General features: G+C 47.1%; 1 protein-coding gene across 1 annotated transcript in view; it reads left to right on the top strand.

Moving 5' to 3' along the window:
- The window catches only part of PACS1 (phosphofurin acidic cluster sorting protein 1), a 146,748-nt gene that overhangs the window by 111,522 nt on the left and 20,666 nt on the right, over positions 1 to 14,560 (top strand). The window contains exons 3-7 of the mRNA XM_061202085.1: positions 9,237 to 9,326; positions 10,475 to 10,600; positions 11,619 to 11,763; positions 12,001 to 12,092; positions 12,187 to 12,267. Coding sequence (XP_061058068.1) covers positions 9,237 to 9,326; positions 10,475 to 10,600; positions 11,619 to 11,763; positions 12,001 to 12,092; positions 12,187 to 12,267 — 534 coding nt within the window. The remainder of the gene's footprint in view (positions 1 to 9,236; positions 9,327 to 10,474; positions 10,601 to 11,618; positions 11,764 to 12,000; positions 12,093 to 12,186; positions 12,268 to 14,560) is intronic.

Consider the following 14,560-nt stretch of genomic DNA (forward strand, 5'->3'; position numbering starts at 1 on the left):
AGTTTCTTGGCTTCACTACAACCCACGTCTGTAGCATTTTCGCAGTCTGTGAACCGTACACTGAGGTCCTCAGTTCTCTTTCTGAGATAAATACATTATGTTAATTTAGTCCTCAAAACTTGAAACACTTCAATTACTCCTTATGATTTCCTGTGTGTCCCTTATATTCAGACTCCCTGTTCATCTTTGTGCATAATTCCTCTCAATTCTGTGACACGTTTCCAGACACTGGGGGTTGAAAAAACAAGTGTGGGACCATGACGGGCGAGTGGAAACTTGCGGTGTCTTTTCCTCCTTTCCCGATTTCGCACCTGTTTCTAGGTCATGGGCAGGGTTCCAGTTTTCAGGAGTTATTTGCATAGCTAAAAGCAGTTGCTTTCCAGTGCAAACACTGTTGGTACAGTTTTGAAAGTTCCTTGCTGCTTTTGCATCCCCGCAGTTAAATGCCTTTGCCAAAAGAAATAATGTCTTTTATTTCCTGATGAAATACTTAACATTCTGTAAAATTTTAAATGATACCCAAAAGCTACAAATATCCTAAATTTTTTATTGCTTGACTTCCAAGCAGCTGAAAGTAATTACAGATGTTATCACATTCCTTTATCCAGTCACTTATTTATTCATTTACACATTTATCTAATAAATATTTATTGAACACCTGTTATAGGCCAAGTGTTGTTCTAGGCACAGGGGATTCAGCAGCGAACAAAACACACCCAAACCCCTGCCTTTAAGGCCCTTTACGTGCTGATAGAGCAGCAGTTCTCAAAATGAGGTCTGCAGAGCCTGGGCTCCCTAAGACCCTCTCAGGGGATACGTAAGATCCAAACTGTTTTCATGATAATACTGTGGCTTTACTTGCCCTTTCCACCACGTTGACATTTGCATTGAAGTTACAAGAGCAATGGCTGGTAAAATGGCTGGCTGGCCCTTAGTGCAAATCAGGGCAGCTGCACCAGAATGTCAGTAGTCATTGTATCGCCTGCCATCGCAAACTAGAAGGAAGAGGGGAAAAGCCAGTTTTGCTTAAAAATGTCCTTGGATAAGCAGTAAAAACTGTTAATTTATTTTGTCTCAGCCTTGGAATACGTGTCTTTGTAATAGTCTGTGTGATGAAACGGAAATGCGTATACAGCGCTCCTGCTTCACAGAGGAGGCTACCGTTGCCTTGAGGACAAGTCCTCATACAGCTGAGCTGTGCACTGAAGTAGCTGCTTTTTCATGGAACACCATTTGTACTTGAAAGAGGGGCTTACAGACAAACTGGTTATTCAGACTCAGGTATTTGGAAGATACTTTCTTGAAAATGAACAGAGTAAGCCCATTCAGGAAATGAACAGTTTCCCACTTTGAGGGGAACACCTGAGAATATTTTTGGCCAATAATAAATGACATTTGAGCTTTCAAGTGAAAATCAGAATTTTGGAAAACTTGTCTTTGTCACTGTAAGCTTTAAAGCTTCCCAGTTCTTTTTATTTAGTTAGTTATTTATTTACTTATTTATTTATTTATTTATGGTGGCGTTGGGTCTTCGTTGCTGTGTGGGCTTTCTCTAGTTGCAGCGAGCAGGGGCTACTCTTCGTTGCAGTGCACGGGCTTCTCATTGCGGTGGCTTCTCTTGTTGCAGAGCACAGGCTTTAGGCACGTGGGCTTCAGTAGTTGTGGCATGTGGGCTCAGGAGCTGTGGCTCACGGGCTCTAGAGCGCAGGCTCAGTAGTTGTGGCTCATGGGCTCTAGAGCGCAGGCTCAGTAGTTGTGGCTCATGGGCTCTAGAGCACAGGCTCAGTAGTTGTGGCGCACAGGCTTAGTTGCTCCGCGGCATGTGGGATCTTCCCGGACCAGGGCTCGAACCCGTGTCCCCTGCAGTGGCAAGTGGATTCTTAACCACTGCGCCGCCAGGGAAGTCCCAGCTTCCCAGTTCTTAAAGACTTTCCTAAAAAGGTCTGTAGTGATAGTAACTGTCGTGATTTTTTATATTGTGTAATGAGTAACATTTGAAAGATTTGCGTAACTCAGTGAACCAGTATTTTTCAAATGACCAATTCATGAGGTCACAAAATTGTGCTGGGTAAAGATCCATTCAAAGAACAAAACAGGTCAATGGATTGGATTTTATTTTTTACTTTTTGTTTAGAAATAATTTTAAATTTACAGAAGAGGTGCAGGAGTAGTACATAGAGTTCCCATATACCCCTCACGCAGCTCTCCCAGCGTTAACATCTTTCTTAACCATGGTATTTATCAAAACTAAGAAATTATCATTGGAACAACACTATTAACTAAATTACAGACTTTATTCAAATTTCCCAGTTTTTCCAGTGATATCCTTTTTCTGTTAAGTGACTGGATTTTAATATATAACAGACTATAAAACCTTATGGATATGGTTTCAGACTCTACTTTGCGACTAACCTTAAGAGACTACCACTTGTAGAGTTTTGGTATACTATCAAAGAAAAATAGTCCGCCATTATTTGAAAAGGCTGTTAAAATGTTCTTCCTTTTTCTAACTTTGTATCTCTCTGAGTCTGGATTTTTTTAATATATTCAACCAAAACAATATTTTGTAACAGATTGGTTACAGAAACAGGTATGAGAACCTCATTGTCTTTTATTAAGCCAGATGTCAAAGAGATTCACAAAAGTGTAAAAGTATACCATCTGCCTCATACACAGCTGTTAGGTGTGTACGGTGGTGCAGCCACTGTGGAAAACAGTCTGGCAGTTCCTCAGAAGGTTAAACACAGAGTTACCATATGACCTAGCAGTTCCACTCCTAAATATTACCCAAGTGAGATAAAAACATGTCCACACAAAACTTTGCACACAAATGTTCATGGCAGCATAATGGCTGAAAAGTGGAAACAACCCAAGTCCATTAATTGATGAATGAATAAATAAAATGTGATATATCCATACAATGGAGTATTACTTGGCAAGAAAAAAGAATAAAGTACAGGGACTTCCCTGGTGGCGCTGTGGTTAAGACTCCTCGCTCCCAGTGCAGGGGGCCTGGGTTCGATCCCTGGTCCAGGAACTAGATCCCACATGCATGCAGCAACTAAGAGTTCTCATGCCACAACTAAGGAGGCCGTGAGCCGCAACTAAGGAGCCTGCCTGCCACAACTAAGGAGCTCACATGCTGCAACTAAGACCCAACGCAACCTAATTAATTAATTAATTTTTTAAAGAAAGAATAAAGTACATTCATGCTACAATATTGATGAACCTTGAAAACATACTAAATGAAAGAAGCCAGTCACAAAAGACCACATATTATATGATTCCATATTATGAAATGTCCAGTATAGACAAATCCATAGAGTCAGAAAGTTAAATTAGTGGCTGCCTAGGGGTAGAGGGATGGGAAGGTTGGCAGGGTGACAGACAGCTATGAGTATGGGGTTCCTTTTTGGGGTGGTGAAAATGTTGTAAAATTGATTGTGTTCATGGTTGCACAACTCTGAATATACTAAAAGCCATTGAATTGCATACTTTAAATGGGCAGATGGTGTAGTATTTGAATTATATTCTAATAAAGTTGTTATATACATTAAAAAACTATGCCCTCTTCTTAAATTGTTTTTGCTTTAGAAAAGATATTTTTCATAAAAATATTTTTATGTAAACACATAATAGGTTCATTACAGTTATTTTTAAATGAATTAATACATATTTTTAATATCTCAGTTTTAATTCCTAGTGTGGTAAATGTTGAAAGATACATGTACATAAACAAAAGCTATTTGGGGTCCTCAGTAATTTTTAAGAGTGTAAAAAGATCCTGAGACTGAAAAGTTTAAGATTAATCATTGTAGTGGAAGGAAAGAGACAATAAATATAAATTAATTAATTAATTAATTATTTTAAAAAAAGATAATTTTGAAATTGGACTCAGGTTGGTAGTGCCTGGCACCTGGAAGAAGCAAATACTGGGACCCATGAAGGGCTAAATCTTTGGAGAAGGTTGGTAAAGATGAGAACAGTACTGTGCCATGCTTCGAAAGCACCTGAGCTGGCCATGATCCTGTGGCTGCACCGCAGCTACATCCTGTTACCCGCATGCGCAAGTTCATGTTCACAAGTTTGCAATGCAGATAATGCGTTTGGGATAGAAATGTTTACAGGTATTTATAGCATATATTTGGATAGTGAGAGTTCAAATAGTGAGGGCCGCTGCTGTTGGAAGGTGATATGTCCCGAGTGGGTGGGGGGGCATGTCAAATATATAAAATACGGTGAAGAGGATGGAGCATGCCATGCCCTGGGGTGGAGGAAGTTACAAATCGTATGTGGTGGTCAGGGGTGGCCTCATTGAGAAGGTGACTTTCATGCAAAGACTTTGAAGGAGGTGAGGGAGGAAGCTGTGCAAATATCGGGAGGAAGAACACTGCAGGCGGAGGGAGAAGCCAAGGCAAGGCCCTGAGGCAGGAACCTGCTGGCAGGGCAGAGAGGGGGTGGGGCGGCAGTGAGGCTGGAGGGGAGTGAGAGGAGGAGGAGATGAGGTCAGAGAGGTAGGGGGAAGGGTGTGCGCAATAATGGCAAGGTCTCTGGCTTTCATTCTGTGTGAATTGGAGGGTTTTGAACAGGGAGGTGATGGGGTCATTCTGGCTGTCGTATGGAAGATAGACTGTAGGTGGGAAAGAGGAATCAAGAAGACCAGCTAATAGGCTCTGACAGTGATTCTGGCAGGAGATGAGGGCGGCACCAGAGCTTTGGCCTCAGGGACTGGAAGGGTGGAAACGCCATTAAGTGAGATGGGGAAGACTGTGGGGAAGGCAGGTTTGGGGGGGAAAGATCCAAAATTCAGCCTATCACATGGTGTTTGAGACGGCTGTTAAACATGCGAAGGGGGATATTGAATAGACAGTTGAATATGTGAGTTTAGAGTTCAGGAGAGAGGTCTGGGGGAGAGAAACTGTTTGGAGAATCGTCAGCGTATCTGAGACCATAAGGTGGATGAGCTGCCCAGGGGTGGAGGGAGCCATTACAGAGAAGAGAACAGGTCTAAGGAGTGAGGCCACTGGCTCCCCAAGACTATGTCAGGGAGGAGAGGAAGGACCTGACACGGAGACCAGGAAAGAGCAGCTGAGGGTGAAAGGAAATGCAGGAGAGTGAGGTGTCCAGGAGGCCACATGAAGGGAGAGTTGCTGGAGGGGAACGAAGAGTCCCCCTCATGGAGGTTATCGGAGACCCTGCCAATAGCAGTGGTGGCGGAGTTACGAGACAATGAGAGAAGTCTTCAAGAGCAAAAGTAGACAGCTCTTGAAGAGTTTGCTATAAAGGGGAGGTGAGATGTGGGGTGGTAGCCAGCAGGGCACGTAGGGAGACAAGAGGGGATATTTTTTTTAATGAGAGAAAAAACATTACCCTGTTTGCTAATGGAAATGATCCAGAAGAGAGATGGATGTTGATTGTATGGGAGAGGAGAGAATGGTTAGAAGAGCCTCCCTGAGTCGGTGAGCAGGGATGGAGGGATGGAGCGGCTGACGTCGGGTGGCGGCCGGGAGCCCGTCCGTGTAACCGGAGGGGAGGAAGCTGTGGCCATACAGACTGGGCAAGGAGCTAAGTGTGGTGGGTGTTCTTTTCCTGTCACTTCCATTTTCTCGGCAAGGTAGGAATCAAGGTTATTCGCTTAGAGTGAGGGAAGGGGTGAGGAGGTGTTGGGGTGTGAAGAAGAACGGGAGGTCATCTCGTGGAGTGAAGGGGCAGGTGCCCGGACTGGGGGAAATGCAGTGATCGCCGGGCAGCTCTGCAGGCCCACATCACGTTTGGGGTCATGAAGTCAAAGTCAGAACAGTTAGCAGATTGTATGATTCTCTCCAGGCATGTTCACCTGGGGCAGCTGGATTTGTACAGAGTTGTAATGGACCAAGTGAGTGCAGAGAACAGCAGTGGGCAGAGGCGCTAGGGCGTGTGCAGGGACCGCTCGTCCAGACTGACGGGGGCATTTAAGCCGAGTGAGGAGGAAAGAGGGGACAGCGGGCATGAGGAGGAGTGAAACATGGCGGGGGGGGGATCAGTGGATCGTAGGCCTGGTGGGTTCAAGGGGTTATTGTTGTTGACAAACAAGCGAGAATGAGCTGGAAAGTTGGGAAGTGGAGATCAGAGAGTGGGGTGCATGACACTGAGATGAGGCTTTGGTTGGCATTATCGGTAACCATAAGCCCCAGAGTGTGACCGTGTGGGTGAGGGGCTCAGACAAGGGTGAGGACAAGACCACTGAGAAAGGGAAACCACGGGGTTTAGGGGCCAGGACATTGGAAAGCACACGTGTCGAAATCAGGAAGAGGGACTTCTCTGGTGGTGCAGTGGTTAAGAATCCACCTGCCAATGCAGGGGACACAGGTTCAAGCCCTGGTCCGGGAAGATCCCACATGCCGCGGAGCAACTAAGCCCGTGCGCCACAACTACTAAGCCTGCGCTCTAGAGCCCGCGAGCCACAACTACTGAGCCCACGTACCACAACTACTGAAGCCCGCGTGCCTAGAGCCCGTGCTCTGCAACAAGAGAAGCCACCGCAATGAGAAGCCCGCACACCGCAACGAAGAGTAGCCCCCGCTCACCACAACTAGAGAAAGCCCACGTGCAGCAACGAAGACCCAATGCAGCCAAAAAATAAAGAAATAAATAAATTTAGGCAAGGATGCTTTCATCAGTAAGTTATAGTAGTGTTAAAAAAAAAAAAGAAATCATGAAGAGTTACGGCGGGAGTAGTGCTGGAGAAGGAACAGTGCGTGAGGAGCTAAAGTCAAGAAATGAGCAGGGATGCTGGCAGGTACAGACAAGAGCCACAGCCAGGAAGAGAGGCTAGACTAGTGGCATCCACTCAAAGGGAGTTTGGGGGAGGTGGAAGGGAGAATGTTCTGGAGCTGCTGATGAGGAACAAGGAAGACCCTGCCCCACCCCCAAGCCCAGCAGTCAGCCCAGGAAGCAGTGTCTTCAGGGGGGAGCAGGTTTCAGCTGTGCAGGGTTTCTCAGCAGTGTTGTGGGGCTGTGCTGTGCCTTGTAGGCCGGTCGGCAACAGGCCCGGCCTCTACGCTCTAGAAATATCACGCACGCACGCACGCACATATCCCAGCTGTAACAGTCAAAAATGTCTCTAAACTTTGCCAAATGTCTCCCACCCCTGGTTGAAAACCACTGCTATATATAAACTACAAACCACATTTTGGATTCTCAGCATTTCTGAGATTCATTGTCCAGAGACTTCTTAAATCCTAAGAGCCTATATAAATTCAGGTGAAAACTTTGCCAAGACTCTTGTTCGTAATAGAGGTTACAAAAAGCATTATCTAACACATGAGGCAGAGCTTCCTTTATTATTTTTAATTGTCATAATATAATGCTATTCTAATGATAAAAGCATTGTGAAATACTACATTTAGGAGATTTTCCTTCCTGCATTATACAAAATCTGTATTTTATAAAAGCAAAAATTAGAAATGGATAAGAAACCTAAAAGTTAAAACTAAATTTTTTTCATTTCTAAAGGAAAACAGAGTGGAGTATCTACTCTAATACAGCCGAATAACTTCATTACCTTGGAGTAGGCAAAGATTTCTTAGCTAGGGCCCAGAATGCATTAACCATAAAAGAAAAAAATAATAATAAAGTTGACCAGATCAAAATTAAATACTTCATCAAAGATACTATTAAGAAAATGAATAGGCAAGAAAATATTTACGGTGCATATATCTGACAATTTCTTGTATAAATAAAAAACTTAACACCCGAATAACAAGGTAAACAACACAAAGAAGTTTGATCAGGCACGTCATAAATGGAGATTTACAACTGACCAATAAACAGCTGAGAAGGCACTGCACGGGCTGAGTCCTCAGGGAGATGCAAATTGCAGCCACAGTGATGGACCTCTCTGCACGTGGCCAGTAGAATCCACGCGTCCAGGACAGACCACGCCAGATGCAGCTGCAGGTGGAAAGTGGTACTAACACTTTGGAAATCAGTCTGGCGGTTTCTCATGAAGCTACATGTGTGTCTACCCTAAGACCAAGCCATTCCTCTCCGAGGTGTCAGCCCAAGAAAAAGAAAACACATCCACTTGTGTGGATGACTTGTACAAGAATGGCAGCTTTAGCCATAATGGTCCCAAACTAGAAACACCCCAAATGTGAAATGTTCAGCGACAGGAGAACGGAAACCACATATGGTACATTCATGGGACAGAATTCTGCTCAGCAGTAAAAAGGAACAAGCTTTCGATACACGCAACAGCCTGTATGAACCTCAGACACATTATAAATGTTGGGCAAAAGAAGCCCGACCAGAATAGTACACACTGTATGATTCCATTTATATGGAATTTTAGAACAGGAAAAACTGACCTATGGTGAAAGACCTCGGAACAGTGCTTTCCTCTGAGACAGGAGTGCAGGATTGACTGGGAGGCATCACAAGGGATTTTTCCAGAGTAATAAAAATGCTCTACATCTTGATAGAGATGTGGGTTACACGGGTATATACATTTACTAACTCATCGATCTGTATACTGGAGATGGGGGCACTTCACTGTGTTAAATTAAACTCAATTTTTTTAAAGTAATTTTTATAAATATACTGGCATTCCTCAAGCTCTCCTGCTGATCTCTTTTTACATTGAGGAACAGTTTAGCCCAACTTTATTTTTAAGAGCTAAAAACACTATGGTGTTTAACCCAGCATTAGGTTTGGTGGAGGGGGGGTGCCGGGGGGCACGGCAGGGGGAGCGAGGGCAGGGGGAGCCGCACTAAAAGGAAGAGTTCCTGGAAAAAAATTATATCGAAGCTGAGACTGGGAAGGTGAGTTGGTTAGCTGTGTACAGAAGCATGAAAGAATATCCAAGAAGAGAAAACAGCATGTGGAAATGCCCAGAGACAGGACAGTGTGGCCGAAGTGTCAGTTAGACGGGAGGAGGGCGGCTGAGGTGTCATGGGGAGAACTGCCGCGCCTTGGGGTGCGACACCACTGCCTCTCCCTCAGGAGCGGTGGGAGAGGAGAACTCAGATGCAATAACAAATCATTTCCATGTGAAAACCCTTTGCAGACGGACAGCATAATACATGTAAAATCATATCTATGGTAGTGGCTTGATTTTGATCAGGTACAACAAAAAGACTGCTGGAATACTTGAACTGGTAAGAATCTTTGTAGAGTTTAGATGTTGTTTGCAAACAGTATTTCTTTTGGTCTGATTTTTGGTGATACAGCCTTGACCTATTTTTTCTTGGTTTCAGGGTTCAAAAAGGATTCTTCGCTCGAACGAGATCATCCTTCCAGCCAGTGGATTGGTGGAAACAGAGCTCCAGTTAACCTTCTCCCTCCAGGTGAGAACCTGCTCAGTCTTAGGTCATTAATATGCCATGTCCAGCCTAATCCCGAACAGTCCTCTAATCTGGAGACTGTTTTATCCGAGAACAGCCATAGCCCAATGATTTGAAGTCACCTAGCGCTTCTGTGGCCGGCCTGGAGGACCAGAGCAATCACTCAGACAGCCACAGCAAGGGCACCGAGACCCAGATGGGCTGCTGAAAAGTACACCACGAATCGTTCTTCGTTTTGTTTTGTTTTTTTAAATTACAGTATAGTTGATTTAAAATGTTGTGTTAAGCTGCTGCACGGCGCAAGGAAATCAACTCAATGCTTTGTGACGACCTAGAGGGATGGGATAGGGAGGGTGGGAGAGAGGCTCAAGAGGGAGGGGATATGGGGATATTTGTATACATATAGCTGATTCACTATGTTGTACAGCAGAAACTAACACAACATTGTAAAGCATTTATACTCCAAAAAAGATGTGAAGTAAATAAATAAATAAATGAAAAACACTAAAAAATAAAATAAAATGTGTTAATTTCTGCTGTACAGCAAAGTGATTCAGTTATACATATATATATATATATGTGTGTGTATACATTCTTTTTCATATTCTTTTCCATCATGGTTTATCACAGGCTATTGAATATAGTTCCCTGTGCTCTACAGTGGGACCTTGTTTATCCATCCTGTATGTAATGCTTTGCCTCTCATTCTTCTTCCCCTTTTCCTCAGACAGAGCTGTTAACCCCACCATCCCACCACACTCTGCCCCGTCACCTCTCCTTAGTAATCCACGCCATGCCCCCCAGTAGAGGCGGACGCTTCAGTCTTGTTTTGCCCCCATACTGCAACCTCCATCCCTTCCCTTCTCCTCCTTATCCGTCCTAGTATGTCTGTCTCTCCGCATAACGCCAGTACCCCAGGTTGCAGTGCACGGACATCTGATTATCTGGCAAGGAAGGAGGCTGTTTTCTGAGCGTGTGTGGACCACCCCGCTGCGGAGTGGAAGCCAGGCGCTCCCCTCGCCCCTATCACCCCCTCGTGCAGCTGGGAGCCAGTGAAGCACAGGAAGGTGGCACGTCCTCTCGCAGCACCAAGACCCACCGAGGACCCAGTTGCTGATTAACTGTGCTCAGCTCTGTTTTGTGCTCGGCAGTACCCTCATTTCCTGAAGCGAGATGCCAACAAGCTGCAGATCATGTTGCAGAGGAGAAAGCGTTACAAGAACCGGACCATCCTGGGCTATAAGACCCTGGCCGTGGGGCTCATCAACATGGCAGAGGTGAGAGAGGGCGGCCTCTGGACAGTCAGCCTTTTGGAGCCTACGAGAGACACCAGCCCAGCCAGTGATTTTCCCAGCCTGCTGTTTGGGTGTTTTATTCTGTGTTACAAATTAATTCTTTTATTGGAAATTCAGGACGCACTTCTTTTTATCGAGAACTTTCTCCCTCATGAAAAGTTTTTTCTTTAACTTTTAAAAAAATGTCAAACTTAGAGAAAAGTTGTAAGAATAGTATAAAGAATCCCCATCTACCCTTCACCCAGATTCTTCAGTGTTAACACATCTGCCTTATTATTCTCTCCTACATACACGTTATGCATGTTGTTTTCTTTTCTGAACCACCGAGAGTAAGCTGGTGCCCCATCACACGTAGTTAATACGTACTGTGTCTACCATGAAGATCAGGACATTAGCACCGACACAGGGTTGCCATCTAACCCGCAGTCCCCACCCAGGTCATGCCAAGCGACTCAGGGATGTCCTTTGCAGGCCCAGGGTTTCATCTGGGATTACGGGCTGGCACAGGTGGCCACGGTCTGCAGGCCGGCCTCACGCAGCCTGGAGAGCTAGTTTCTCTGTGAAAGACTTAAACTAAAATGCAGTCCTAGAGATTAGCAGTCATTTTCAATCTCAGGCCTTGATTTTTATCTCTAAGCACGTGGCCTGACCCGTGGCTGACACTTCTGGAGGTAGTTTTAAAGTGAGACTGGGGACTTCCCTGGCGGTCCAGTGGTTGGGACTCCGCACTTTCACTGCGTGGGCCCTGGTTCAATCCCTGGTGGGGGAACTAAGATCTCACAAGCCGCGTGGCACGGCCAAAAAGGGAAAAAAAAGAAAAGGTAAAGTGAGACAGGCAATAGGAGAACAGTAAGCGTGAATCTGGAAGATAGTGAAAAAGAGAATGTGTTAGCAGAACGCCGTTCCCAGTGGCTCGCCTGTCCGTTGGGATTTGTGAAAACGGGCTGCTCTGCGGCACTGTCCGTAGCGAGGTGTGTCCGTGGCCGCCCCGTGCTCGTAGGTGATGCAGCACCCGAACGAAGGCGCCCTGGTACTCGGCCTGCACAGCAACGTGAAGGATGTCTCCGTGCCTGTGGCAGAAATAAAGATCTACTCCCTGTCCAGCCAGCCCATTGACCATGAAGGAATCAAGTCTAAGCTGTCTGGTAAGACGTGTGTGGTGTTGGGAAGCCCTCCCCATCACCTGATCTCCATCCCAGGAAAGCCTAACACGTTCCTAGGAAAGAGGAGCTTAGAGCTCCCTGGAAATGAAAGGGGGTCGGGGCCCTCTCCTCCACCCCAGCTGCGGTTCCACTTGAGGAGAGCATGATTCCAGCCAGCCAAAGCCTCTTAGACCAGATCTTCCCCTTGCGAGGTCATCTTATCAAGGTGTCTGTTTCCAGACCGTTCTCCTGATATTGACAACTATTCTGAGGAAGAGGAGGAGAGTTTCTCATCAGAACAGGAAGGCAGTGATGATCCACTACACGGGCAGGTAACTTTCCACAGCCCCTCAATAAAGCGGCCGAGAAGCAGTTACAGACACTCCTAGGGTTTCCCAACCTCATTCCATCCCCCTACCCACTTAGGACCTGTTCTATGAAGATGAGGATCTTCGGAAAGTAAAGAAGACCCGGAGGAAACTAACCTCAACGTCTGCCATCACAAGGGTGAGCCTCCAAGGTCCGGGGAATGTTTTAGCAGAGATTTTCAATCTGGGGGGTAGGATGGGAGTGGTGTATTCAGACTTCCTGGGGGCTTTTTAACATCTGCACAGGGCCATGCCCTCAAGGCTGTGATACACCCCTCGGTACCTCCACCTCCACCACCAGCTAATTAAGCATCACTGTGGCAGAGAACCAGCGTTCCTGATAGGAGCGTGTTATATTCTTCGGGTTATCTTAGGATAGAAGAAAGGTTGAGAAACCTTGTTGTAGACTTTGGAACAGATGCTTCCTTGGGGAGCAGAACCCCTCAGGCACCCTCCCTCCCTTCTCCAGGTGATTACTTCAGGCTTCGTACTGTCCACTGCATAGATAAGTCCAGTCCTCTCTAGGAGCATCTCCATTTGGAATCATTTGTTGAACTTACCCAGAAATAGTAGGCTAGTGCTTGGAACTGTGGGCTTGATACAGTGCCTGCCTTAATGGATCCAGAACCTTAGAGACCAGAGGCCTTTGGATTGTGTCTCCTGCATGCGATCTCCTCAGGAGTCGCTACTTTTGGTGAAATTAGAGTCCTGGACTGAGATGCTTAATACCTGAATTTCTAGGTTAACTTTGACCTCTTCTGGGGTTCCCGTGCCAGAGTGCAGGGGAGTCAAAAGTGCCAGGAGCTTTTTGGAAGAGAAGTTCACAGTTTCATTTGTCCCCAGAGGCATCCTGGTTCTCTCTAGCACAGAGCAGCCCAGGGACTCCAAGAGCAGAGATTCCCGTCACCTTCAGGAGTGAAATAAGTGGAGGCCAGACCTTCCGAACGTGTCGTATCTGAGCCTGGTCCACCGTGAAACACGCTGTCCTCCCTCCAGGCACCCTTGGGTATCCCTGGGCTTCAATGTATAATAAATCCTCAAGGCTGAGGCCTTGATTCCCCCACTGGACGACGACTAGAGCGCGTTTGAACTGTGTCATCGTCCTCAGGCCTCTAATCCTCGATTGGCGCTCCTAGGCCGGGTAAGGCCCATCCTGGCCTCCAGCCCCACCCTGTGCTCTGATGATGGGAGAGGCTGGAGGTCGCTCTCCGTTGTGGCTCCTCCTGCTAAGTTTTTCTTTGTCCTGTGCTGTAACCACAAAGAGGCCCCGTTTTCTTCCCAAAGGTGCCCCCTGGAGCTATATAAATCGCCTCTTCCTGTGGTCGCCTCCGTAGCTTCACCGGTTAGACGACCAGAGCTCAGTGCTCCTTTGACACCCACTCCCCGAAAGGTGTTTTATTTTTTGTGTTAACTGCAGGCACTTTCCAATCAGATTGCCAGAGTAATTGTCCTTTCACTCCTGTCTCCCGTGCACACGAATCCTTCTCTCCCTACCAAGAGCACTTTGTTCTAGACGTGTTAATTGACTCGGCGTTCTCTGAACCGTCTTTGGCGTCTCGGTCGCTGTGGCTCCCGTTCCTCCTCTACTGTGGGTGCCCTTCCACCTTGGGGAGCCCCGCCCTTTCTTGAAGGCCCAGTTCAGTCTCACCCGCAAGTTAGTCTCCCCCATCCCCAGGCGGTGAGTCTGTCACCCAGTCAGGAGGGTGCTGAGGGCCACAAGCTAGTCGCCGTGCCTGGGGTCGGACACGTAGAGATAAGGAAGGCCCGGTCCATGCCGTCAGGGAGCTCACCGTGTCCAGTGACATGGACACATCTACACAAGTGACCGTAACCCCGTAGGGCGGGCGCCAGACGAGCTCTGCGTCAGGGGCAGCGATGGCCCTAAGGGGAAAGTGACCGGCTCTGAGCAGGACAGCTTCGCGGGCACGATGCCGGGAGATGGGTTTTCTAAGAGTAAATAGAACTTCGCCAAGAGGATCTGGGGACGATGTTTAGTCAAGGCAGAAGTTACCATGTAAATGGCCCAGAGGGGTGCCATGTCGTAGGCAGTTAGTTCCCACCTAAGTGGGGTGTGAGGGGTTGGGTGGTGGGTGAGGCCACGGTCAGGCAGAGCCAGCGCTCAGCAGACACAGGGTGACACCGAAGTTCTTGAGGCTCTGGGGCTGGTGAAGGCCTTGCATCTGGGGAGTGACGAGGTGAGATCTGCGTGTGGAAGAGTCGCAGCGGACTCTGGAGGGCATGAGACTGGGAGTGGGGGGAGGAGCTCGTTGAGGGTGGTCGGTGGCCGCAGACAGGGCCGAGGAAGGAGGCCGGACGGAAGCGGTGGGGTTTCGGGTGGACAAGAGGGTAGGAGCCAGCACCCCTGGGCTGGGGGTCGGGGGAGGCTCCGGGTTCAGATTCGGTGACTCCTCGGCGCCTGGGCGACCAGGAGG

Source organism: Eubalaena glacialis, chromosome 10 (genome assembly GCF_028564815.1).
Source record: "Eubalaena glacialis isolate mEubGla1 chromosome 10, mEubGla1.1.hap2.+ XY, whole genome shotgun sequence".
NCBI lineage: Eukaryota > Metazoa > Chordata > Mammalia > Artiodactyla > Balaenidae > Eubalaena > Eubalaena glacialis.